We start from the raw sequence: 18,400 nt of genomic DNA, 5'->3' as shown, positions 1-18,400 counted from the left end.
CGACTTAAATCTACATAAACGTTATAATAAGGTTACAGAGAACAGCATCATTACGTCATCACATGGTGCGCACGATGCATGAATTAGGTTTACACTGTGTAGAGAGCTGCTGAGAGAGTGTGGTTAGTGTACATCAAAGAACTTATTACACAAGAATCTCCTGTTCGTCCGAAGCTAGACTTGCCCCAAGTCTGTATTTATTGTCTTTTTTTATATTTATTTGTTTTTATTTCGACCGCGATTTTTCTGTTGGAGTATCCAAACTCAAGTAATACACGTATGAAACGCCATATGTGCAAAAATATTTATATTTTTACTAATATTAAGACAAAACTCCGTCTGGAGCAGCCCAGACTAGTCCGAAGCGCGTAACAATTTTGAAAGGCATTGTGGGATAGAATAGAGCTATGGGTGGCGCCATTGTGGGCCATGGAGTAGGGCGCCCGCATCAAATTAGAAAGTCAAAATCATAGAGAGGGGATCTGCTAATACTCTAGGGGAAGGAAGGGGGAAGGGGAGGGGGAAGGAAGGGAGGGGGAAGGGGGGGGGGGAAAGGAAGGGAGGGGGAGGGGGGTTAGAGTAATTGACTTCCTAGTTGGAGGGGGCGCTGCTCCATGCTGTGAAATGGCGTCGCCCAGTTTGACCTTTTAACCCTGTACTTCCGATACTGTGTTTTGAATGCAAATTGAAGAACAGGAGATCGAGATTCTTGTGTTATAAGTTCTTTGCTGTACATCATGAAGTGTCACACGCACAACATGCCTAGCCTACATTAATAAGTCAAAATACACCAAACTGTCCAGCAGTGAACAAGAAACATAACCTAGGCCTAGGTAATTTGTGTACAAATCATAATTATGTCATGATAAATGTTATCAATAATTAGCCTACTACAATAATTTGCTTGTTCTTCTAACTAGGCTAGGCCTAGGCCTAGGCTAGATAGAGTCTGGAGTGACGTTACTCTCTAGTTATCGATCATTTCGGTCGTCACGTTTCAAGTCGGTCGCGTATAATGCAATGTGGCCTACTGCTACTACTTTTACTATTCTTCTGTATTAGTTAGGGGGAAGGGGGGGGGGGCTGTAGCAATATATTAATAGGCCCACTAACTAGGCATATATAGGCTCTACTACTGTGCTAGAAACCAGGGAGGTATATCTCCCCCCTTTTGGTCCAATGATCAGGTCCAATTCGACCAATCAAGACAAAAAGATTCATGTGACCAACCTGAATGTTTACGTTGCACTAATAATAGCCCTTTATGAGGGAAAACAAAAGTAAAAAAAAACTGTATGATTTACAAAAAAATGAGCTATATTTTTTTACATCCCTTCTCTACTCATTGGATTGCAAATATTAAATGTACAAGTTTGTACCTAAACTAATATAATATTATAGTTAAGGATTAGTACATCCCTGAATATTTTACAACAAAATTCATTGGCCTTCCTACATCCAGCGAGTTACTAATTAGAACTCCCTGCACTTCATCCATGTATAAAGTGTGAGTACAATAACATTTTTCCTTTTTTTCGTGTTATTTTAAACCAGTGTTTGGTGCCATGGATTTCAAAGAGGCATATCCAGATCGCTGCTCCACTGTAGGCTCAGCAGTCAAGGCAGGTGATGCAGACACACTGAGTAAACTAATAGATAAGGGTTGTCGTGTAAACATATCGGACAATCGAGGCTGGTTTCCTGTACATGAAGCAGCTGCGGCTGGCAATGTTAACTGCTTGAAGTTGTTGCTAAATCATGACAGTACAGGTGATAATCATGTGTAGTGTTCACCAGCCTCCCCTTAAGTTTTGCAATGTTTTGCATATAGCTTAAGTTTAGAACTTTATTTTACAATGTTGAATTCTCAACCAGACTATATAAAAATCCTTTGTAAGGGCTGTAGCCAACAGGCTTTTTAAATTTTTACCTCTCCCACCCCTCCAATTCCCCAGCACATTATGTCATGTTTTATATTAATAGTTACTGTATATTTAAAGAATCTTAATGCACTTGTCAATTGTTTAACCCACTATACGACCCCCGGAAGAGATGCATCATGGGTGCGTCATTTACAATTAATTACTGACGCAGGGGTGCGTCAAAAAACCTAGATGGTACGTCACATCAATGAACAATGGTGGGTCAATGTCCGTCACTTTACCACCCACCAACATGGTCACAGTGCATCAAAATGGGTGCATCATGGACACTTAATTCACATTTTTGACGCACACGCATGCGTCATGGTATTCATAAGGTATGACACATCGGACAAATGACGCACCTCTTCCGGGGGTCGTATAGTGGGTCATACAATTGACAAGTGCTTAATTGCCTCGTCTGTTTTTAACCTCTCACTACAGGCTTGATTGTACAGCAATATGTATACTCCATAGGCCTACTGTTTTTTTGTGTGTTGTGTATGGTATGAAATGATTGTATAAAACATTTTTATTTACAGAAATTGATGGCCGAACTTTTGAAGGAGAAACTAGTGTATTTTTAGCAGCCAATGCAGGGCATTCAGAGACATTAGAAGTGCTACTAAAGGCTGGTGCTAATTCAACCCTACCAAATAATGAACATGCTACTCCCCTATTTGAAGGTCAGTATAGTTAGCCATTTATTAATGGTAAACAGGAACAGAAATAACAAGAGCTGCAGATCTATGCCTTCTCACATGGCAAATTTGATTTATCACTTGCATACAGACACTGAGGTGTTTGCTGATTACCTGCTAAAAACTGCCCAGTTCAATTCACCTTACTCACACACTAGTTGGCCAATGTGCTGAATACTAGTTCCAAAACCCTTTTTCCAATGATAGCATGTAACTACCTCAATTACTATATACATGACCCACAATCAGTTAATGCCTCATAGCCCAGAATGGTATTGAAAGTCCTTATTTGACAAATACTTGTCCAATTTTGCTTCAAACACTTCCACAGATGTTGCGTTTTCTAAATCATATGTCAATGTGTTCCAATTGATTATATATTCTCAAAAAAAAAAAAAATGTTTTCTAATTCATTGCAGGATTATATGATTTCAAATTATGTCCACAGGTATTCATCTGAGTTCAAGACATCTTTTGTGTAAGATGTTAGCATTCCTAATGCTAGAGGAAATTCATCTCATTATTTACTGATGTATGACACGCCAAATGAATGTGTAGTGTTTGATTCTTTCAGCTTGTGATCAAAATCATGAAAAGTGTGTTGACCTGCTGCTTGAGTGTAAGACAACTGATGTTAACGCTGTGGACATGAGTGAACAGTCCCCACTGCATGCTGCAGCATGGGGAGGCAATCAAGCTATTCTCGTCAAACTCTTGAAGGCTGGAGGTGAAGTTGATTCAGAAGATGTTGACGGCATGACACCTACTTTTGTCGCAGCCCAGTATGGTAATACTCAGTGTCTGAAGATGCTTGTTGAAGCTGGTATGAAATTATTTGAATATAAAACTTATATAAACAGATTTTTTCTTTTAGTTTTTAAAGCAACTAAGGAGAATAACGCATCAATACATTACTTATTTGTGCCAACAAGTGCACTAGTTAACATCACTTCCAGGGATTTGTGTACGCAGTTATTAAGCTAGATATTCCGAGGATTTCAATTTTTGAGTTTCCTCACTCAATGTTTTGGGTCGATTCTAGATTGATGTTTAACCAACGATAACGCAAATTGCATAGCCGTTGCAAATCTTGAGGTTCAGATTTAAAGCCATTATAAGCGGAGGTCCAATAGCTTGTATAGAGAGGTCCCATTGCCATGTTTCTACACACTCAGCACACCAACTTTTTTTGTTAGCTAATACCCTGAGACAAAATAATCACGAGGTGTGCCGTTGCAAATTTACTGCGGTCACCTTGAAATCCAATCGTGATTATTTTGTCTCAGGGTATTAGCTAACAAAAAAAGTTGGTGTGCTGAGTGTGTAGAAACATGGCAATGGGACGTGTTAACGAAGCATCATTTTGGCACTTGGACCTCCGCTTATTATGGCTTATTGTAATCTCCACACGAAATTAAATATTTTATTATTATTTATAAGTACAAATGTATATATAGTGTAATATGTTGTGTGAAATAAAACTGGAACTGAAACTGACATGAAAGACTCCCTAACACTGTGCAAGTTAACCTGCAGTATGTCCATAATTATTATTTATTTATTTTCAATCTTTCTACATAACAAAAAATATAAAGTATAACAGGGGAGTAGCGGAAAAGCAAAAGTAATAAAACTGTGATCTTGTGATATGCTTGACCAGCCCCTGTCAACTAGGACGATAAAACTGTGATCTTGTGATGTGCTTGACCAGCCCCTGTCAACTAGGACGATAAAACTGTGATCTTGTGATGTGCTTGACCAGCCCCTGTCAACTAGGACGATAAAACTATGATCTTGTGATGTGCTTGACCAGCCCCTGTCAACTAGGACGATAAAACTGTGATCTTGTGATGTGCTTGACCAGCCCCTGTCAACTAGGACGATAAAACTGTGATCTTGTGATGTGCTTGACCAGCCCCTGTCAACTAGGACGATACAATAAAACCAACATTAACAAATTAAAAAAAATACATAGAAAAATATGCAATAACTAGAGGGTACTCCGAGAGTACAAACCTCCGCCTACTGTAAAATTCCCCTACATAAAATTCCCCCTGAATATATTTTTTTTACATTTTTTTTTATTAGTTCTAAGTGTAAATATGTTAACTGCACACTACAAAGTTGTGGATGACAGTGTGGTGTAATGGTTATGTGTCCAGCCTCTCACAGTTGAGATCGCTGGTTCAAGTTCCACTGAGGGTTTTTTTTTTTATTATTTTTTTTTTTTTTTTTTTGTGGACCTTGATCTTTGACCCTGACCCTTCAAAATTTAACCACAATTATATGATGTGTCATTGATCATTGTGGCTAAGTTTGGTGAGAATCGGATCAAAACTGTGGTCTCTAGGCAGTAAAATAGTTTTTTGTTAGTTGTGACCTTGACCTATGACCTTTCCCCCTCAAATTCGAACTCGTCCGAGCTTTTTGGCCATAGATCATTGTGTCCAAATTTGGTTAGAATCGGATAAAAACTGTGGCCTCCAGGCTGTTCACAGACACACACACAAACACACAAACACACAAACACACACACAAACATACAGGGGTGAAAACATAACCTCCTTGGCGGAGGTAATAAAATGTTAACAAAAGTGTTATAAAATGCAATTGCTATCAGAACATTCTGATTGTATAAAAGTTAAAAATTCTGATTGTATAAAAGTTAAAAATTCTGATTGTATAAAAGTTAAAAATTCTGATTGTATAAAAGTTAAAAATTCTGATTGTATAAAAGTTAAAAATTCTGATTGTATAAAAGTTAAAAAGTTAAAAATTCAAAGTAGGTACAATCTAAAAAAAATCATATTAATAAAAATATGAAAAGTTTAAAATCTATAAAATTATAGCTCTATTTGTCATTGATGCTTCATATGTTGGTTGTTGACATGTGTCTTTTGTGTCCTAGGTGGTAAGGTCAATACACAGATATTTGATGGTGCAACAGCTTTACACATAGCAGCTCAAGAGGGACACACAGACTGTATAAAATACTTACTTGACTCCGGTGCCGATCCCAACCTTTTAACTGAAGATGCCTATAAAGCAATTCATTTTGCTGCTGAAAAAAATCGACTTGAGTATGAAAATAAAATGTTACTCTAATCTGACACACTGCAATCAGCAACCAAGCTTATCAATCTCTAGTCAATACAGTATAGCATCTTATTATACTTGGCTACGTGCATATCGATTGGCGCATATTGATTGGCGCACAGCTGCGTGGAGCGTTGTGAAAACAAAACATGGACTTTCTATTCGCCAGATCAGAACCATGCTGAGACAGGTGTAAAAGACCCTTAAGGATGCTTTACTGTATTTACATTAATCTGGGGTTATTTCCTTTTTTAGATCACTGAAGCTGTTACTGCCTGTCACTCAACTGGAATATAAACGTGGAGTGAATGGATGGACTCCTTTACATTGCACCACACTTAATGACAACGTAGAAGCAGCAGAACTCATTCTAAGCTACGGGGTTGATGTCAATACAGGCTTTATCCACCGACATAAAAAATTACCAAAAAAGTTTGACGTCAAGTCACCTTTGCGCTTTTCGTACGACTCGAAATCAAGAAAACTGTTTACTTTTCTCCTCTCCAAAGGAGCGCGTCTTCATTGCGAAGAAGATGGGTTTGGAGGGTGCTATTTAAAAGATGTATTTTTTGCCACAGGGACTCGTAAAGGACGTGATGATATATCAGAGATGAACAGATTATTCAGCTATGGTTTAAAAATGGAGTGTAAATGCACAAAAGTAATTCGTTTTTACCAAAAAGTTGCTGATTTTGCCAGCCTGCACATGTACAAGTATCTGTTGGACTGCGGATTGAAACCGCAATTGAATTGTTATTCATCTTGCGTGTGTATGTTTGATTTGCGTGGATACGATACAAGTTACTTGCAGAGGAGTATCAGCCTAGCGGTTTGTTATGCTCATCAAGTGAATCAAGTGTGCCCATGCTCAGTGCAGCTCATAAACTGCTTGCCCTACTGGCCACATATCAAACAATTCCTAGGTATTTTATTTATAGTATCTTTTTACCTAATCTATTTATAATACATATAACATATTTATACCTGTAGGATAAGAAATATATCGGGTATAAATATTGAACCTGTTAACATATAGTCCTATCTTTTAGACAGGTTCCATTTCTCAAAAAACGGCCTAGAAAACGAATCAAGAAGCATTTTTGGGTAGAAGCTGGGATCCACTTGGTTTAGGATATTTCGACCTCGCTGATTACGAATATGGCGGATCCCAAGCGAAATTCGGCCATCTAAGCCCTTAATTTGCATAATTAAAAATGGCGGCCATTTTTTATAATTACCCTATATCTCGAGAACCACTAGTCACAGATAATTAATTTTGGTGTCAAAATGTTTTAAATATATGGTTTTATATTCACTTTAATGACACATTTTCTCAAAAAATTGATGCAAGTCGTATTTCTGACATTTTGACCTTTGACCTTGATTTATCGTATCTCAGTAACCAATAATCGGAGAGACACGAAATAGGGCTCAAATTGTTCAGAAACTATACATTCATATTTATTATAATGAAATGTTTTTACAAAAAATGGCCGATTCTACAACTATTGACCTTTGAACTATTAGTCAAATATAATAATATAATAATAATATAACTTTGAAAATTGTGGTCTTATGAATTTTTTTTTCTTTTTAAATTGTTTAAAACATGTGTGTTTCTATCCAGTCTAATGGCATATTTTGTACAAGAATGGCCGATAGTATGGTTATTGACCTTTTAACTACAGCATAGGCCTACTGTATACTAAATATAATATAATTGCATAACTATGAAATTATTTATACACAATAATAATTAGTAACATTATAAAATTCACTGCCATCAAATATGATGTGTTATGATTTATATAGATTTAAAAAGGAATTTGAATACGCAAGTTACATTTTTTGAAATTTGAAATTTGAAATTACCTGCCATCAATATGATGGAGTGTGCTTATAGATTTTCTAAAATGTGAACATGTCAGCTACATTTGGAAATTACCTGCCATCAATATGATGGATTATGATTATAGATTTAAATAAAAATTTGAACACGTAACCTACATTAGAAAATTACCTGCTATCAATATGATGGATTATGATTATAGATTTAAAAAAGAATTTGAACACGTCAGCTACATTTGGAAATTTGGAAATTACCTGCCATCAATATGATGGATTATGATTGTATAGTACCTGCCATCAATATGATGGATTATGATTATAGAATTAAAAAAGAATTTGAACACGTCAGCTACATTTGGAAATTGGGAAATTACCTGCCATCAATATGATGGATTATGATTATAGATTTTAAAAAGAATTTGAACACGTAAGCTACATTTGGAAATTTGGAAATTACCTGCCATCAATATGATGGATTATGATTGTATAGTACCTGCCATCAATATGATGGATTATGATTATAGATTTAAAAAAGAATTTGAACACGTAAGCTACATTTGAAAATTACTTGCCATCAATATGATGGATTATGATTGTATAGATTTAAAAGAAAATGTGAACACGTACGTAAGCTACATTTGGAATGAACATGTTAAGGGCATCAGTTAAGATCATTCATGCAAAGGTTTCCGTCATCTTTAGCGTTGTTACAGCGGCATAAAGCTGTACATGGTAGTTTTGACTTCTTGCACCTACATCTATTGGCAGGTTATGTATCGTGTCTTGCATCCACAATAAATCATCTCTAACGAAGCAGTAGGAATAGCTTCATTTTTCAGAAGCACTGGTTGAAGTTTACCATTAGATAGCTCCCAACCAAAATATGTTGGTGATGGCAAATGCTGGATTGGCGATACAGCTTTTTTCCATACGAGTGCTTGGAAGTGTGCTCTTTTTATATGTTGGTGCACTGCATCGCTTGTTGGAGGTAATGCCTTTTTTTTTTAAAGCCTAACTTTATTGGTACTTTTAACTTGACCAACACCGTAAACGTAGCAAATGAATCTTTCCGATTTCATAATAACTTGGTCACTGATAGGTTTTCTCCCAGGTCTTTAATTAGTTCATACCTTTTTTTAATACTTCCCATGCCGATGCCTTTGAGTGACCACTTAGATATGAGCAGCGAAGAGTTAAATTACTGTATGTAGGTATTAATATAATTTAACTCTTCCCTGGATATGAGGTAGTATCGCATCCACTAATAGTGTGGAATGGAATCAGTGCTTTTGCAGAACCCTCGGGCAAGGCTTGAAAAATGTCTTTTATAGATACTTTCTTTTTTTGGATGTCCCTGTCATCATCCATTTGGATACCATGCTTTGGTAGTGAGACACTAGAATCACTAGTACGTCTGTATCCCTAGAAGCAACTACAACTGTGTCGTATCGGACATTGGCAGCATGACAAGTCTCGTGTCCGATTCTTCATGGTCTGACCAGAGACAACGTATTCGTGTACAATTTTGATGATTTAACAACTGATTCTTTCATAAATCCACCAGCTGTGACAATTTCTTTGTCTATAGGAGCTTGACGAATCAACTCCTCTGATAGAAATCGTGTCAGATCTGCATTATTATCTTGTAATGCCAACAAGTTTGACCAGCAATTTGGCAGCGGTATTTCACCACTTTCTATAATTCGACGAATTGGTCTCTGTGTTTTGGTTCATCTTTGTCTGGTGGTGTCCTTTATCGACAGTTTTAAGTTAGGCATGCCATGTTTAAAAAAAAAAAAATTACCTCCAACAAGCGATGCAGTGCACCAGCATCATATAAAAAGAGCACACTTCCAAGCACTCGTATTGAAAAAAGCTGTATCGCCAATCCAGCATTTGCCATCACCAACATATTTTGGTTGGGAGCTATCTAATGGTAAACTTCAACCAGTGCTTCTGAAAAATGAAGCTATTCCTACTGCTTCGTTAGAGATGATTTATTGTGGATGCAAGACACGATGCATAACCATATAGATGTAGGTGCAAAAAGTCAAAACTACCATGTACAGCTTTAATATGCTACTGTAACAACGCTAAAGATGACGGAAACCTTTGCATGAATGATCAAAACTGATGCCCTTAACATGTTCATTCCCAATGTAGCTTACGTGTTCACTATTCTTTCAAACCTATACAATTATAATCCATCATATTGATGGCAGGTAATTTCCAAATTTCCAAATGTGGCTGACGTGTTCAAATTCTTTTTTAATTCTATAATCATAATCCATCATATTGATGGCTGGTACTATACAATCATAATCCATCATATTGATGGCAGGTAATTTCCAAATGTAGCTGACGTGTTCAAATCCTTTTTTAAATCTATAATCATAATCCATCATATTGATGGCAGGTAATTTTCTAATGTAGCTTATGTGTTCAAATTCTTTTTTAAATCTATAATCATAATCCATCATATTGATGGCAGGTAATTTCCAAATGTAGCTGACATGTTCACATTTTAAAAAATCTATAATCATACTCCATCATATTGATGGCAGGTAATTTTAAATTTCAACAAATGTAACTTGCGTGTTCAATTTTTTTTTAAATCTATATAAATCATAACACATCATATTTGATGGCAGTGAATTTTATAATTTTACTAATTATTATTGAGTATAAATAATTTCATAGTTATGCAATTATATTATATTATATTCAGTATACAGTAGGCCTATGCTGTAGTTTAAAGGTCAATAACCATACTATCGGCCATTCTTGTACAAAATGTGCCATTAGACTGTATAGAAACACACATGTTTTAAACAATTTAAAAAGAAAAAAAAATTCATAAGACCACAATTTTCAAAGTTATATTATTATTATATTATTATATTTGACTAATAGTTCAAAGGTCAATAGTTGTAGAATCGGCCATTTTTTGTAAAAACATTTCATTATAATAAATAAGAATGTATAGTTTCTGAACAATTTGAGCCCTATTTCGTGTCTCTCCGATTATTGGTTACTGAGATACGATAAATCAAGGTCAAAGGTCAAAATGTCAGAAATACGACTTGCATCAATTTTTTGAGAAAATGTGTCATTAAAGTGAATATAAAAACATATATTTAAAACATTTTGACACCAAAATTAATTATCTGTGACTAGTGGTTCTCGAGATATAGGGTAATTATAAAAAATGGCCGCCATTTTTAATTATGCAAATTAAGGGCTTAGATGGCCGAATTTCGCTTGGGATCCGCCATATTCGTAATCAGCGAGGTCGAAATATCCTAAATCAAGTGGATCCCAGCTTCTACCCAAAAATGCTTCTTACATCATATTTCAGAGGAAATAGAACTTGTCTATTTAGGCTGCTTTACTTTATTGTTTTGATTTAGCTTTTGCTTATTTTAGTTTGTATCTCCATTGAGATGCAGCCACTCCCACAGCGTTGCCATTTTTTCAGTAATTTGATTTCGGTTTTATATATACCCCTACATATAAACTATCCACTCGAATTTGAACCATACCACAAGGAATTAATTTTCAATCTATCACTGAGCAGTTAAGAATTACAGTGTGCTCTTACAGATATATATATACTTATAAATTTTACAAGCACACACCATAGTTAATCTATACTTGTTAGGCCTATTTTAATTTTTTGTTGTGTTCCTAAACTTGTTTTACATTTGTTTTATTGTGCAGAAGTTCCTGGCCGTCTGCAGCATCTGTGTCGCCTTGCAATCCGGGAAATTCTACGACCCAAAGGTCTCCAACATATTAAAGAATTTGTAGATAAAATGGAAATTACAAATGTTATGAAACGTTACCTTTTGTATGAAGATGACTTAACAAATGTGATCACAAACAGGATATAAACTAAACATATTTGTATTATGGAAGAGAATTTATCAAGAAGTTACTCTGCAGGTGGTTGTAAAGTTATTGGTTTTTATACTAAGCAATGTTTTTGTTTTGAAGAGAAAGAAAGAGTGAATTTAACTTTTTCCAGCAACATAATGGCGTTACAGTAACTAGAGTTGTATTAAATAAATAACAATGAGGAAAGTTTTACTTGATTTTGTTGAACTACAAAACTATAAACATGACATATATAAACGCATGAGATGAGTATCGCCTCTAGTAATTGAAAACACAAACAACACAAACTTGTTGTTTTACATAATTGGTACTTTGACTAGACTATGACTAGAACACCATAATTTAAAATAATGCAATATATATGCAGTATTATTGCATAATAATTACATTTTAGGTTATTTTGCACATATAAAAAAATGATGGTCGAAAATTGGCCGATTTTCGGAAAAATCCCTTACTATATGTACAGGGATATAAATACTGTTTATTATTATTATTATGTCGACAAATAAACAGGGATTTTTTTGAAAAATGGCCAATTTTCAACCTTTTTATTTTTTGACATAACTGGGTTCTATGGCACTATAAGATGATCATAAAGCAATATATGATCATATACAGCAATATAAACGCGTAATAATTGAATTTTAAAAACTTGATATTTTGGCCATTTTTTGAAAAAATCCCTGTTTATTTGTCGACATAATAATAATAATAATAAACAGTATTTATATAGAGCCTAATGGATTACTGACCCCTCTAGGTGCTTTACATTAGACCTTAACTAATGGTAATAAACTATCCCCCGCCGGACACCATTCCGGTATTTCTTAGTCGAGGTTTCGGGGATGGAGACAATCAATAATGTGAAAAAAAAATGTAACTAAGCTTAACTATGCTTAACTAAGGTAAAACTATTCCCCGCCGGACACCATCCCGGTATTTCTGAGTCAAGGTTTCGGGGCCAGAATTAAGACATAAGCGGGTTCTATGGCACTATAAGATGATCTTAAAGCTATATATGATCATACATAGCAATATAAACGCGTAATAATTGAATTTTGAAAACATGATATTTTGGCAATTTTTCGAAAAAATCCCTTACTATAGTACAGGAATTTTTTCGAAAAATTTCCAATTTTCAACCTTTTTATTTTTCGACAAATAAGTTGAGGTAACATGCGCAGAACACATTGTGTGATTCTGCGCATACCAAAATATTATGATCGAAAATTGGCCGAAAAATCTCTGTAGGTCTAATATAGCACAGGATTTTTCCAAAAAATGACCATAATATCGTCTTTTCAAAATACGTTGAAGTAACATGCACAAAAACATACTATAAGATGATCATAAAGCAATATATGATCATATACAGCAATATAAACGCATACTAATTGAATTTTAAAAACTTGATATTTTGGCCAATTTCCGAAAAAATCCCTGTACTATAGTACTGGGATTTTTTTTGAAAAATGGCCAATTTTCGACCTTTTATTTTTTGACATAACTGGGTTCTATGGCACTATAAGATGATCATAAAGCAATATATGATCATATACAGCAATATAAACGCATACTAATTGAATTTTAAATACTTGATATTTTGGCCAATTTCCGAAAAAATCCCTGTACTATAGTACAGGGATTTTTTTCGAAAAATGGCCAATTTTCGACCTTTTTATTTTTTGACATAACTGGGTTCTATGGCACTATAAGATGATCATAAAGCTATATATGATCATACATAGCTATATAAACGCGTAATAATTGAATTTTAAAAACTTGATAATTTGGCCGATTTTCAGAAAAATCCCTGTACTATAGTAAAATTTTCATTCAATTTGTTTGACCTATTTATTTCTTGACACGCCGCTATTTTATAGCAACAAGGTTGTACATATGGCTCTTTCATAATTTGTACGCATTCCACAGACCAATTTATTTTCATAGTGGGCAGAGATAGGGTTGTACAGTACGTTTAGGCGTTCTGCCAAAAACTCCCTACCAACACACCCAACACTATTTCATAGTGCTGTTGTACTTTTTTGATACATAATGAACAACCAAATATATGACAATTAAAAAGTCAGAATGCCTTCTCTTGCAAATGGACTCGGTTTCGGTCGTGGACGTTCTTCTTTCCATTCCAAAGGTAGTTCTTTATCCCAGTCCGTTCCTAGACTTTCCTGAATTGCTCCACCCTTCGGTGAGGCCACCACAATGGGGAGTGGCCCACATTCATCACGGAACTCTACCACATGCATTTTAGTTCTGTCGGCAATCTGTTGGTGTGTTTCCTTAAAAGATATTAATTCAAAAGTTTTATAATTCAACGTTATGCTGTGCTATGAATTCTTTGGTAGAAGACTGGATGAATTTAAGCTCCCTAATATCTCTGTGTTTTACTTACTTGTTCAAGAAGACCATTGAAGAATGCTGGAATAACATTGACTGGATTCTTAGAGCCATAAATTCTAGCATACAGATCTTTAATACCAGCTAACTTGCAGATTTCAATAAGAACACGATGGCATCGAAGACCATAGCCTAAGAGACAAAATGCAGCTTTTCATTTATGTTGACCTAGGTCACATAATAGGGGCCTAACGAAACAAGACAGAAAGCCATAGGATGGTGCTCATGAATAATTTAAGCAAGAGTTTTAACAAATTTAGCCGAGCTTAGTGTAAAATTCTGTTGACTAAAATCCGCCAGGGAAGCATGTTGCTACATCATTGTATGTGCAATGATATAACTAGGTTGTAGGTTATATCAAATTTATAGCTCACTTTAAGTAAGCAACTGAACTACCCAAGCTACCTCCCCTCAACAAGAAATGGAATAGTCTAGGTACACAAGTGTTCTTGGGGGTCACTATTCTAACGTGGTGGGTTGATGATGTTTCACAGTCTTAAATGAATGTATTTTAAAGGGAGGATAAAGCTCTGTCTAATCTATCAAACTAGTTTAACAAACAAAAGTGTGATGTGCCCAACTATGGTAATGATATGCCCAAATATGGTAAAGTGATATGACATCATTAAGTCTATACATGGACATCAAAATATAAAAGCGCGAATCTGTAAATGTACACAACTGTAAAAGTACCCTTGTTCTGCGTTTTCATTCGGATTCTTGTTCTCCTGAATGTGCTCTCTACGTCATGAAACACTAAAAGAAAAATATGAAATAACAAAAATGATAACAGAGAAACAATTGAAGAAATATTCATAACAAAGCAACAGATTTAGCATACTTTTATTAGTCTTGCAAATAATTTTCAGTGTCAATCTGCCTTCACAAAATTTGTTATCTTTACTTACGAGTATCATCCTTATATTTTTCGATATAGACGAGGTGATTGGCTGCTTTGTTCTTAGCTTTCCTCAGAGCGGCCATCATGTCTGGTGCTTTACCGTAAGCATAGCCTATAATATATAAATATTATTGAATGATTGTTGTTATGCTATCTGGGCTTCATCCGGTAAAAATGAAAATTGTGGAGCGATTGATAGGCCACTTACTTTTTATCATGTGACCCACAATGGTGCAAATCAAATGACAGGAATCTATGTAGGTGTTATATAATAAAATATAATAATTGACCTGTAATTGACTTTTGATATATATATACTACTGTAGGGATATTGTTAGATTTCATTAAAAGCAGGGAAGAGTTAAATTACAATTTAACTCTTCCGTGATTAAAATTAACTAGTTTTACGATTTTGGATAATTTTTAGAGTTTTTCTTATTTTTTTAATACTTCATACGCATCCAGGCCAATAGCGAGTAACTCGACAATTACAGGATGGATAAACTATTTTATAATTTATCGTGCTTATAAACTAAGTCTCATTTGAGTCTTGGGGAGTGGAGTTGAAAGAGTTGTGAATTATAACCCTGGAACAAGGTCAGGATTGAACCCTGGAACTAGGTCAGGATTGAACCCTGGAATTAGGTCAGGATTGAACCCTGGAATTAGGTCAGGATTGAACCCTGGACCTTGGGATTAGAAGGCAAGCATGTAAACCACTAAGCTCAGTTTCACTACTAAAACTCCAGTCAGCTAACATTCTTAAATGTACATATTAATAATACTGACCTATAGCTCCTTGTTTGTTACCAACAGCAACCAATGCTGATATACTTCTCTTTCTACCTACTTTTGCCGTCATGTTGAACACTCTTCGCACATGCAAAACTTTTGATTCAAACCCTTCAAAGTTTTCTAAAAAGAATCAAGTGGAGGCAACTCATTTATTTATCTATCTATTTAAATCTAAGAGAAATGAGGTAATTTATAACTATCTTTAACACTATCACAAGTCACAACAAGAACAAACACCACTTTAATCACATCCACCACCAATAGTTTCATCATCACAGCCAGCACCAGTAGTGTCACCATCACAGCCACCACCAGTAGTGTCACCATCACAGCCACCACCAGTAGTGTCACCATCACAGCCACCACCAGTAGTGTCACCATCACAACCACCACCAGTAGTGTCACCATCACAACCACCACCAGTAGTGTCACCATCACAACCACCACCAGTAGTGTCACCATCACAACCACCGCCAGTAGTGTCACCATCACAGCCACCGCCAGTAGTGTCACCATCACAATCACCACCAGTAGTGTCACCATCACAGCTGAGCCACCACCAGTAGTGTCATCATCACAGCCACCACCAGTAGTGTCACCATCACAGCCACTACCAGTAGTGTCACCATCACAACCACCACCAGTAGTGTCACCATCACAGCCACCAACAGTAGTGTCACCATCACAGCCACCAACAGTAGTGTCACCATCACATCCACCAACAGTAGTGTCACCATCATAACCACCACCAGTAGTGTCACCATCGCAATCACCACCAGTAGTGTCACCATCGCAATCACCACCAGTAGTGTCACCATCACAATCACCACCAGTAGTGTCACCATCACAACCACCACCAGTAGTGTCACCATCACAACCACCAACAGTAGTGTCACCATCACAATCACCACCAGTAGTGTCATCATCACAGCCACCACCAGTAGTGTCACCATCACAATCACCACTAGTAGTGTCACCATCACAATCACCACCAGTAGTGTCACCATCACAATCACCACCAGTAGTGTCACCATCTTAACCACCACCAGTAGTGTCACCATCACAATTACCACCAGTAGTGTCACCATCACAGCCACCACCAGTAGTGTCACCATCACAACCACCACCAGTAGTGTCACCATCACAACCACCACCAGTAGTGTCACCATCACAGCCACCACCAGTAGTGTCACCATCACATCCACCACCAGTAGTGTCACCATCACAGCCACTACCAGTAGTGTCACCATCACAATGATCACAAGTAGTGTCACCATCACAGCCACCACCAGTAGCATCACCATCACAACCACCACCAGTAGTGTCACCATCACCATCACCACCAGTAAGCCAAACGATGCCACCAGTATCACCAACAAACCAATACCACCACCATCATTAAATCTTTATGTACCTCCAGGAATAGGATCTGGTGGTCCTAAGCCACGCCCACCCCAACTTTTTGAGGTCCAGCCTCTATCCTCCGGTGCAGTTATCCTCTTCCTTCGCTTATCCCAGTCTTCTCGTACTTTACGTAACATTTCTTCTCTTTCTGGATCAACATCCTTTTTATGAATAACTTGAACTTGATTGTTTTTAATAATTGGTGTATTCAGACCGGGCCATGCCATTCTAGCTTGTCCTGCAAAGATAGTTTTTTTTCAATCATCATATTTTTCCTATACATACAAAATTTAAATATCCCATTTAATAAAAGAAAAACAAATTATTTGTCAACTTACCTTCACCAATAATCTGCCCTTTATTTAAATCTTTCCTTCGTCGTCGTTGAGGGCGTTTTCCTCTGGCTTTTTTGTGAGCTTTACCAGTCAGTGCTGTCATACTCTTCCATAACTGATCTGATGTGACTGTAAAATTATAAGATCAAAAAATATTAAATATTACGTTTTCACAGCAAATAATTTTATGGGACACTGTATAAACATTTAAGTAGTCTATTGATTCTGATACAGTATACATAGTGATAACATACACTAACAAAAATATCAAAAGATGACACAAAATCTTACATGTGTTAAAGAAACTATTGTAACGTTTTGGAATAAAAGAGACGGCGGCAGTTGACTGGTTGAGGGAGTGACAACAAGATGTTCCAGCCATGCTTCTTCGTACACATGATGTTGTTGATGATAAAGTCAATTCTTTCAAAATAAAGTAAATTATTAGTAAGTGATAATGTTACTAACACAAAAATACATTTATGATTTAAAATAAAATCGAAGAGAAATGAATGAAAAAAGCAACATCATTTTTATTTTTACATTCTGAAATAAACCTGAAATTATTATTAGGCCTATATAGTTAGGAGGCCTAGCTAGTAATTTTTACTTTAGTCTTTATAATTATTAGTAAATTTGAATGTATTCTTCAAAATCGTCAACGATTTATAGTTATACTTTGGTACAAGTGTGATTGTGGCTTGCAAAGGCCTTTAGTTTTCTTAGTTTAGGCCTACAGACACAGACAGTGAGTACAGTAACTACTACTACTACTACTAGTAATAGGCCTAGGCCTATATATATTATATAGGCCCTAGCTAGCCTCTAGTAGGCCTAGTAGCTCTAGGCTAGGCTTGATTTAGAGGCTAATTTTAAACTTTTAGGCTTAATATATCTAGGCTAGCCTAGGCCTACTTTAGGTTGATCCTAGGTCGAACATTTTGGCTATCAATGAATACACATAATATACTTACTTTGTGCAAATAATGATGACAAATTATGCACGGTTTTCAGACTGTGAGCTGCCATTTTATTTTGTGAACGGCTGGGGTAAGTGCCTATATACACAGCGGCTGTGTGTAT

At 36.0% G+C, this 18,400-nt stretch overlaps 2 protein-coding genes across 2 annotated transcripts; one reads left to right on the top strand and one right to left on the bottom strand.

The window, feature by feature from the left end:
• Positions 1-603: 603 nt before the first annotated feature.
• LOC140060088 (uncharacterized) lies at positions 604-11,898 on the top strand. Its single transcript, XM_072106156.1, has 7 exons — positions 604-833; positions 1,555-1,770; positions 2,465-2,608; positions 3,198-3,446; positions 5,532-5,703; positions 5,975-6,642; positions 11,288-11,898. The coding sequence occupies exons 2-7, from the start codon at positions 1,566-1,568 to the stop codon at positions 11,458-11,460; spliced, it is 1,611 nt and encodes a 536-aa protein (XP_071962257.1). The 5' UTR covers positions 604-833; positions 1,555-1,565; the 3' UTR covers positions 11,461-11,898.
• Positions 11,899-13,177: 1,279 nt separating this feature from the next.
• LOC140060478 (small ribosomal subunit protein uS5m-like) lies at positions 13,178-18,389 on the bottom strand. The gene is made up of 9 exons (XM_072106713.1): positions 18,292-18,389; positions 17,609-17,740; positions 17,321-17,446; positions 16,993-17,220; positions 15,573-15,698; positions 14,791-14,895; positions 14,576-14,638; positions 13,878-14,014; positions 13,178-13,764 (listed from the first exon to the last, which is right to left on the bottom strand). Exons 1-9 carry the CDS (start codon positions 18,344-18,346, stop codon positions 13,546-13,548), a joined length of 1,191 nt encoding a protein of 396 aa, XP_071962814.1. The 5' UTR covers positions 18,347-18,389; the 3' UTR covers positions 13,178-13,545.
• Between the last annotated feature and the right edge of the window lie 11 nt (positions 18,390-18,400).

Source organism: Antedon mediterranea, chromosome 10, assembly GCF_964355755.1.
Source record: "Antedon mediterranea chromosome 10, ecAntMedi1.1, whole genome shotgun sequence".
NCBI lineage: Eukaryota > Metazoa > Echinodermata > Crinoidea > Comatulida > Antedonidae > Antedon > Antedon mediterranea.
Note: the sequence above shows the minus strand (reverse complement) of the source record. Positions and strands in the feature narration are given on the sequence as shown.

Bases quoted from the DNA above. Each gene is read 5' to 3' on its own strand.
- LOC140060478 (XM_072106713.1), bottom strand. From the start codon at position 18,346: ATGGCAGCTCACAGTCTGAAAACCGTGCATAATTTGTCATCATTATTT. The intron at 17,447-17,608 runs GTAAGATTTTGT...ATAATTTTACAG, and splicing joins CAATAGTTTCTTTAACACAT to TCACATCAGATCAGTTATGG. The intron at 13,765-13,877 runs GTAAGTAAAACA...ATATCTTTTAAG, and splicing joins TCAATGGTCTTCTTGAACAA to GAAACACACCAACAGATTGC.
- LOC140060088 (XM_072106156.1), top strand. From the start codon at position 1,566: ATGGATTTCAAAGAGGCATATCCAGATCGCTGCTCCACTGTAGGCTCA. The intron at 5,704-5,974 runs GTATGAAAATAA...TTCCTTTTTTAG, and splicing joins GCTGAAAAAAATCGACTTGA to ATCACTGAAGCTGTTACTGC. The intron at 6,643-11,287 runs GTATTTTATTTA...TTTATTGTGCAG, and splicing joins ACATATCAAACAATTCCTAG to AAGTTCCTGGCCGTCTGCAG.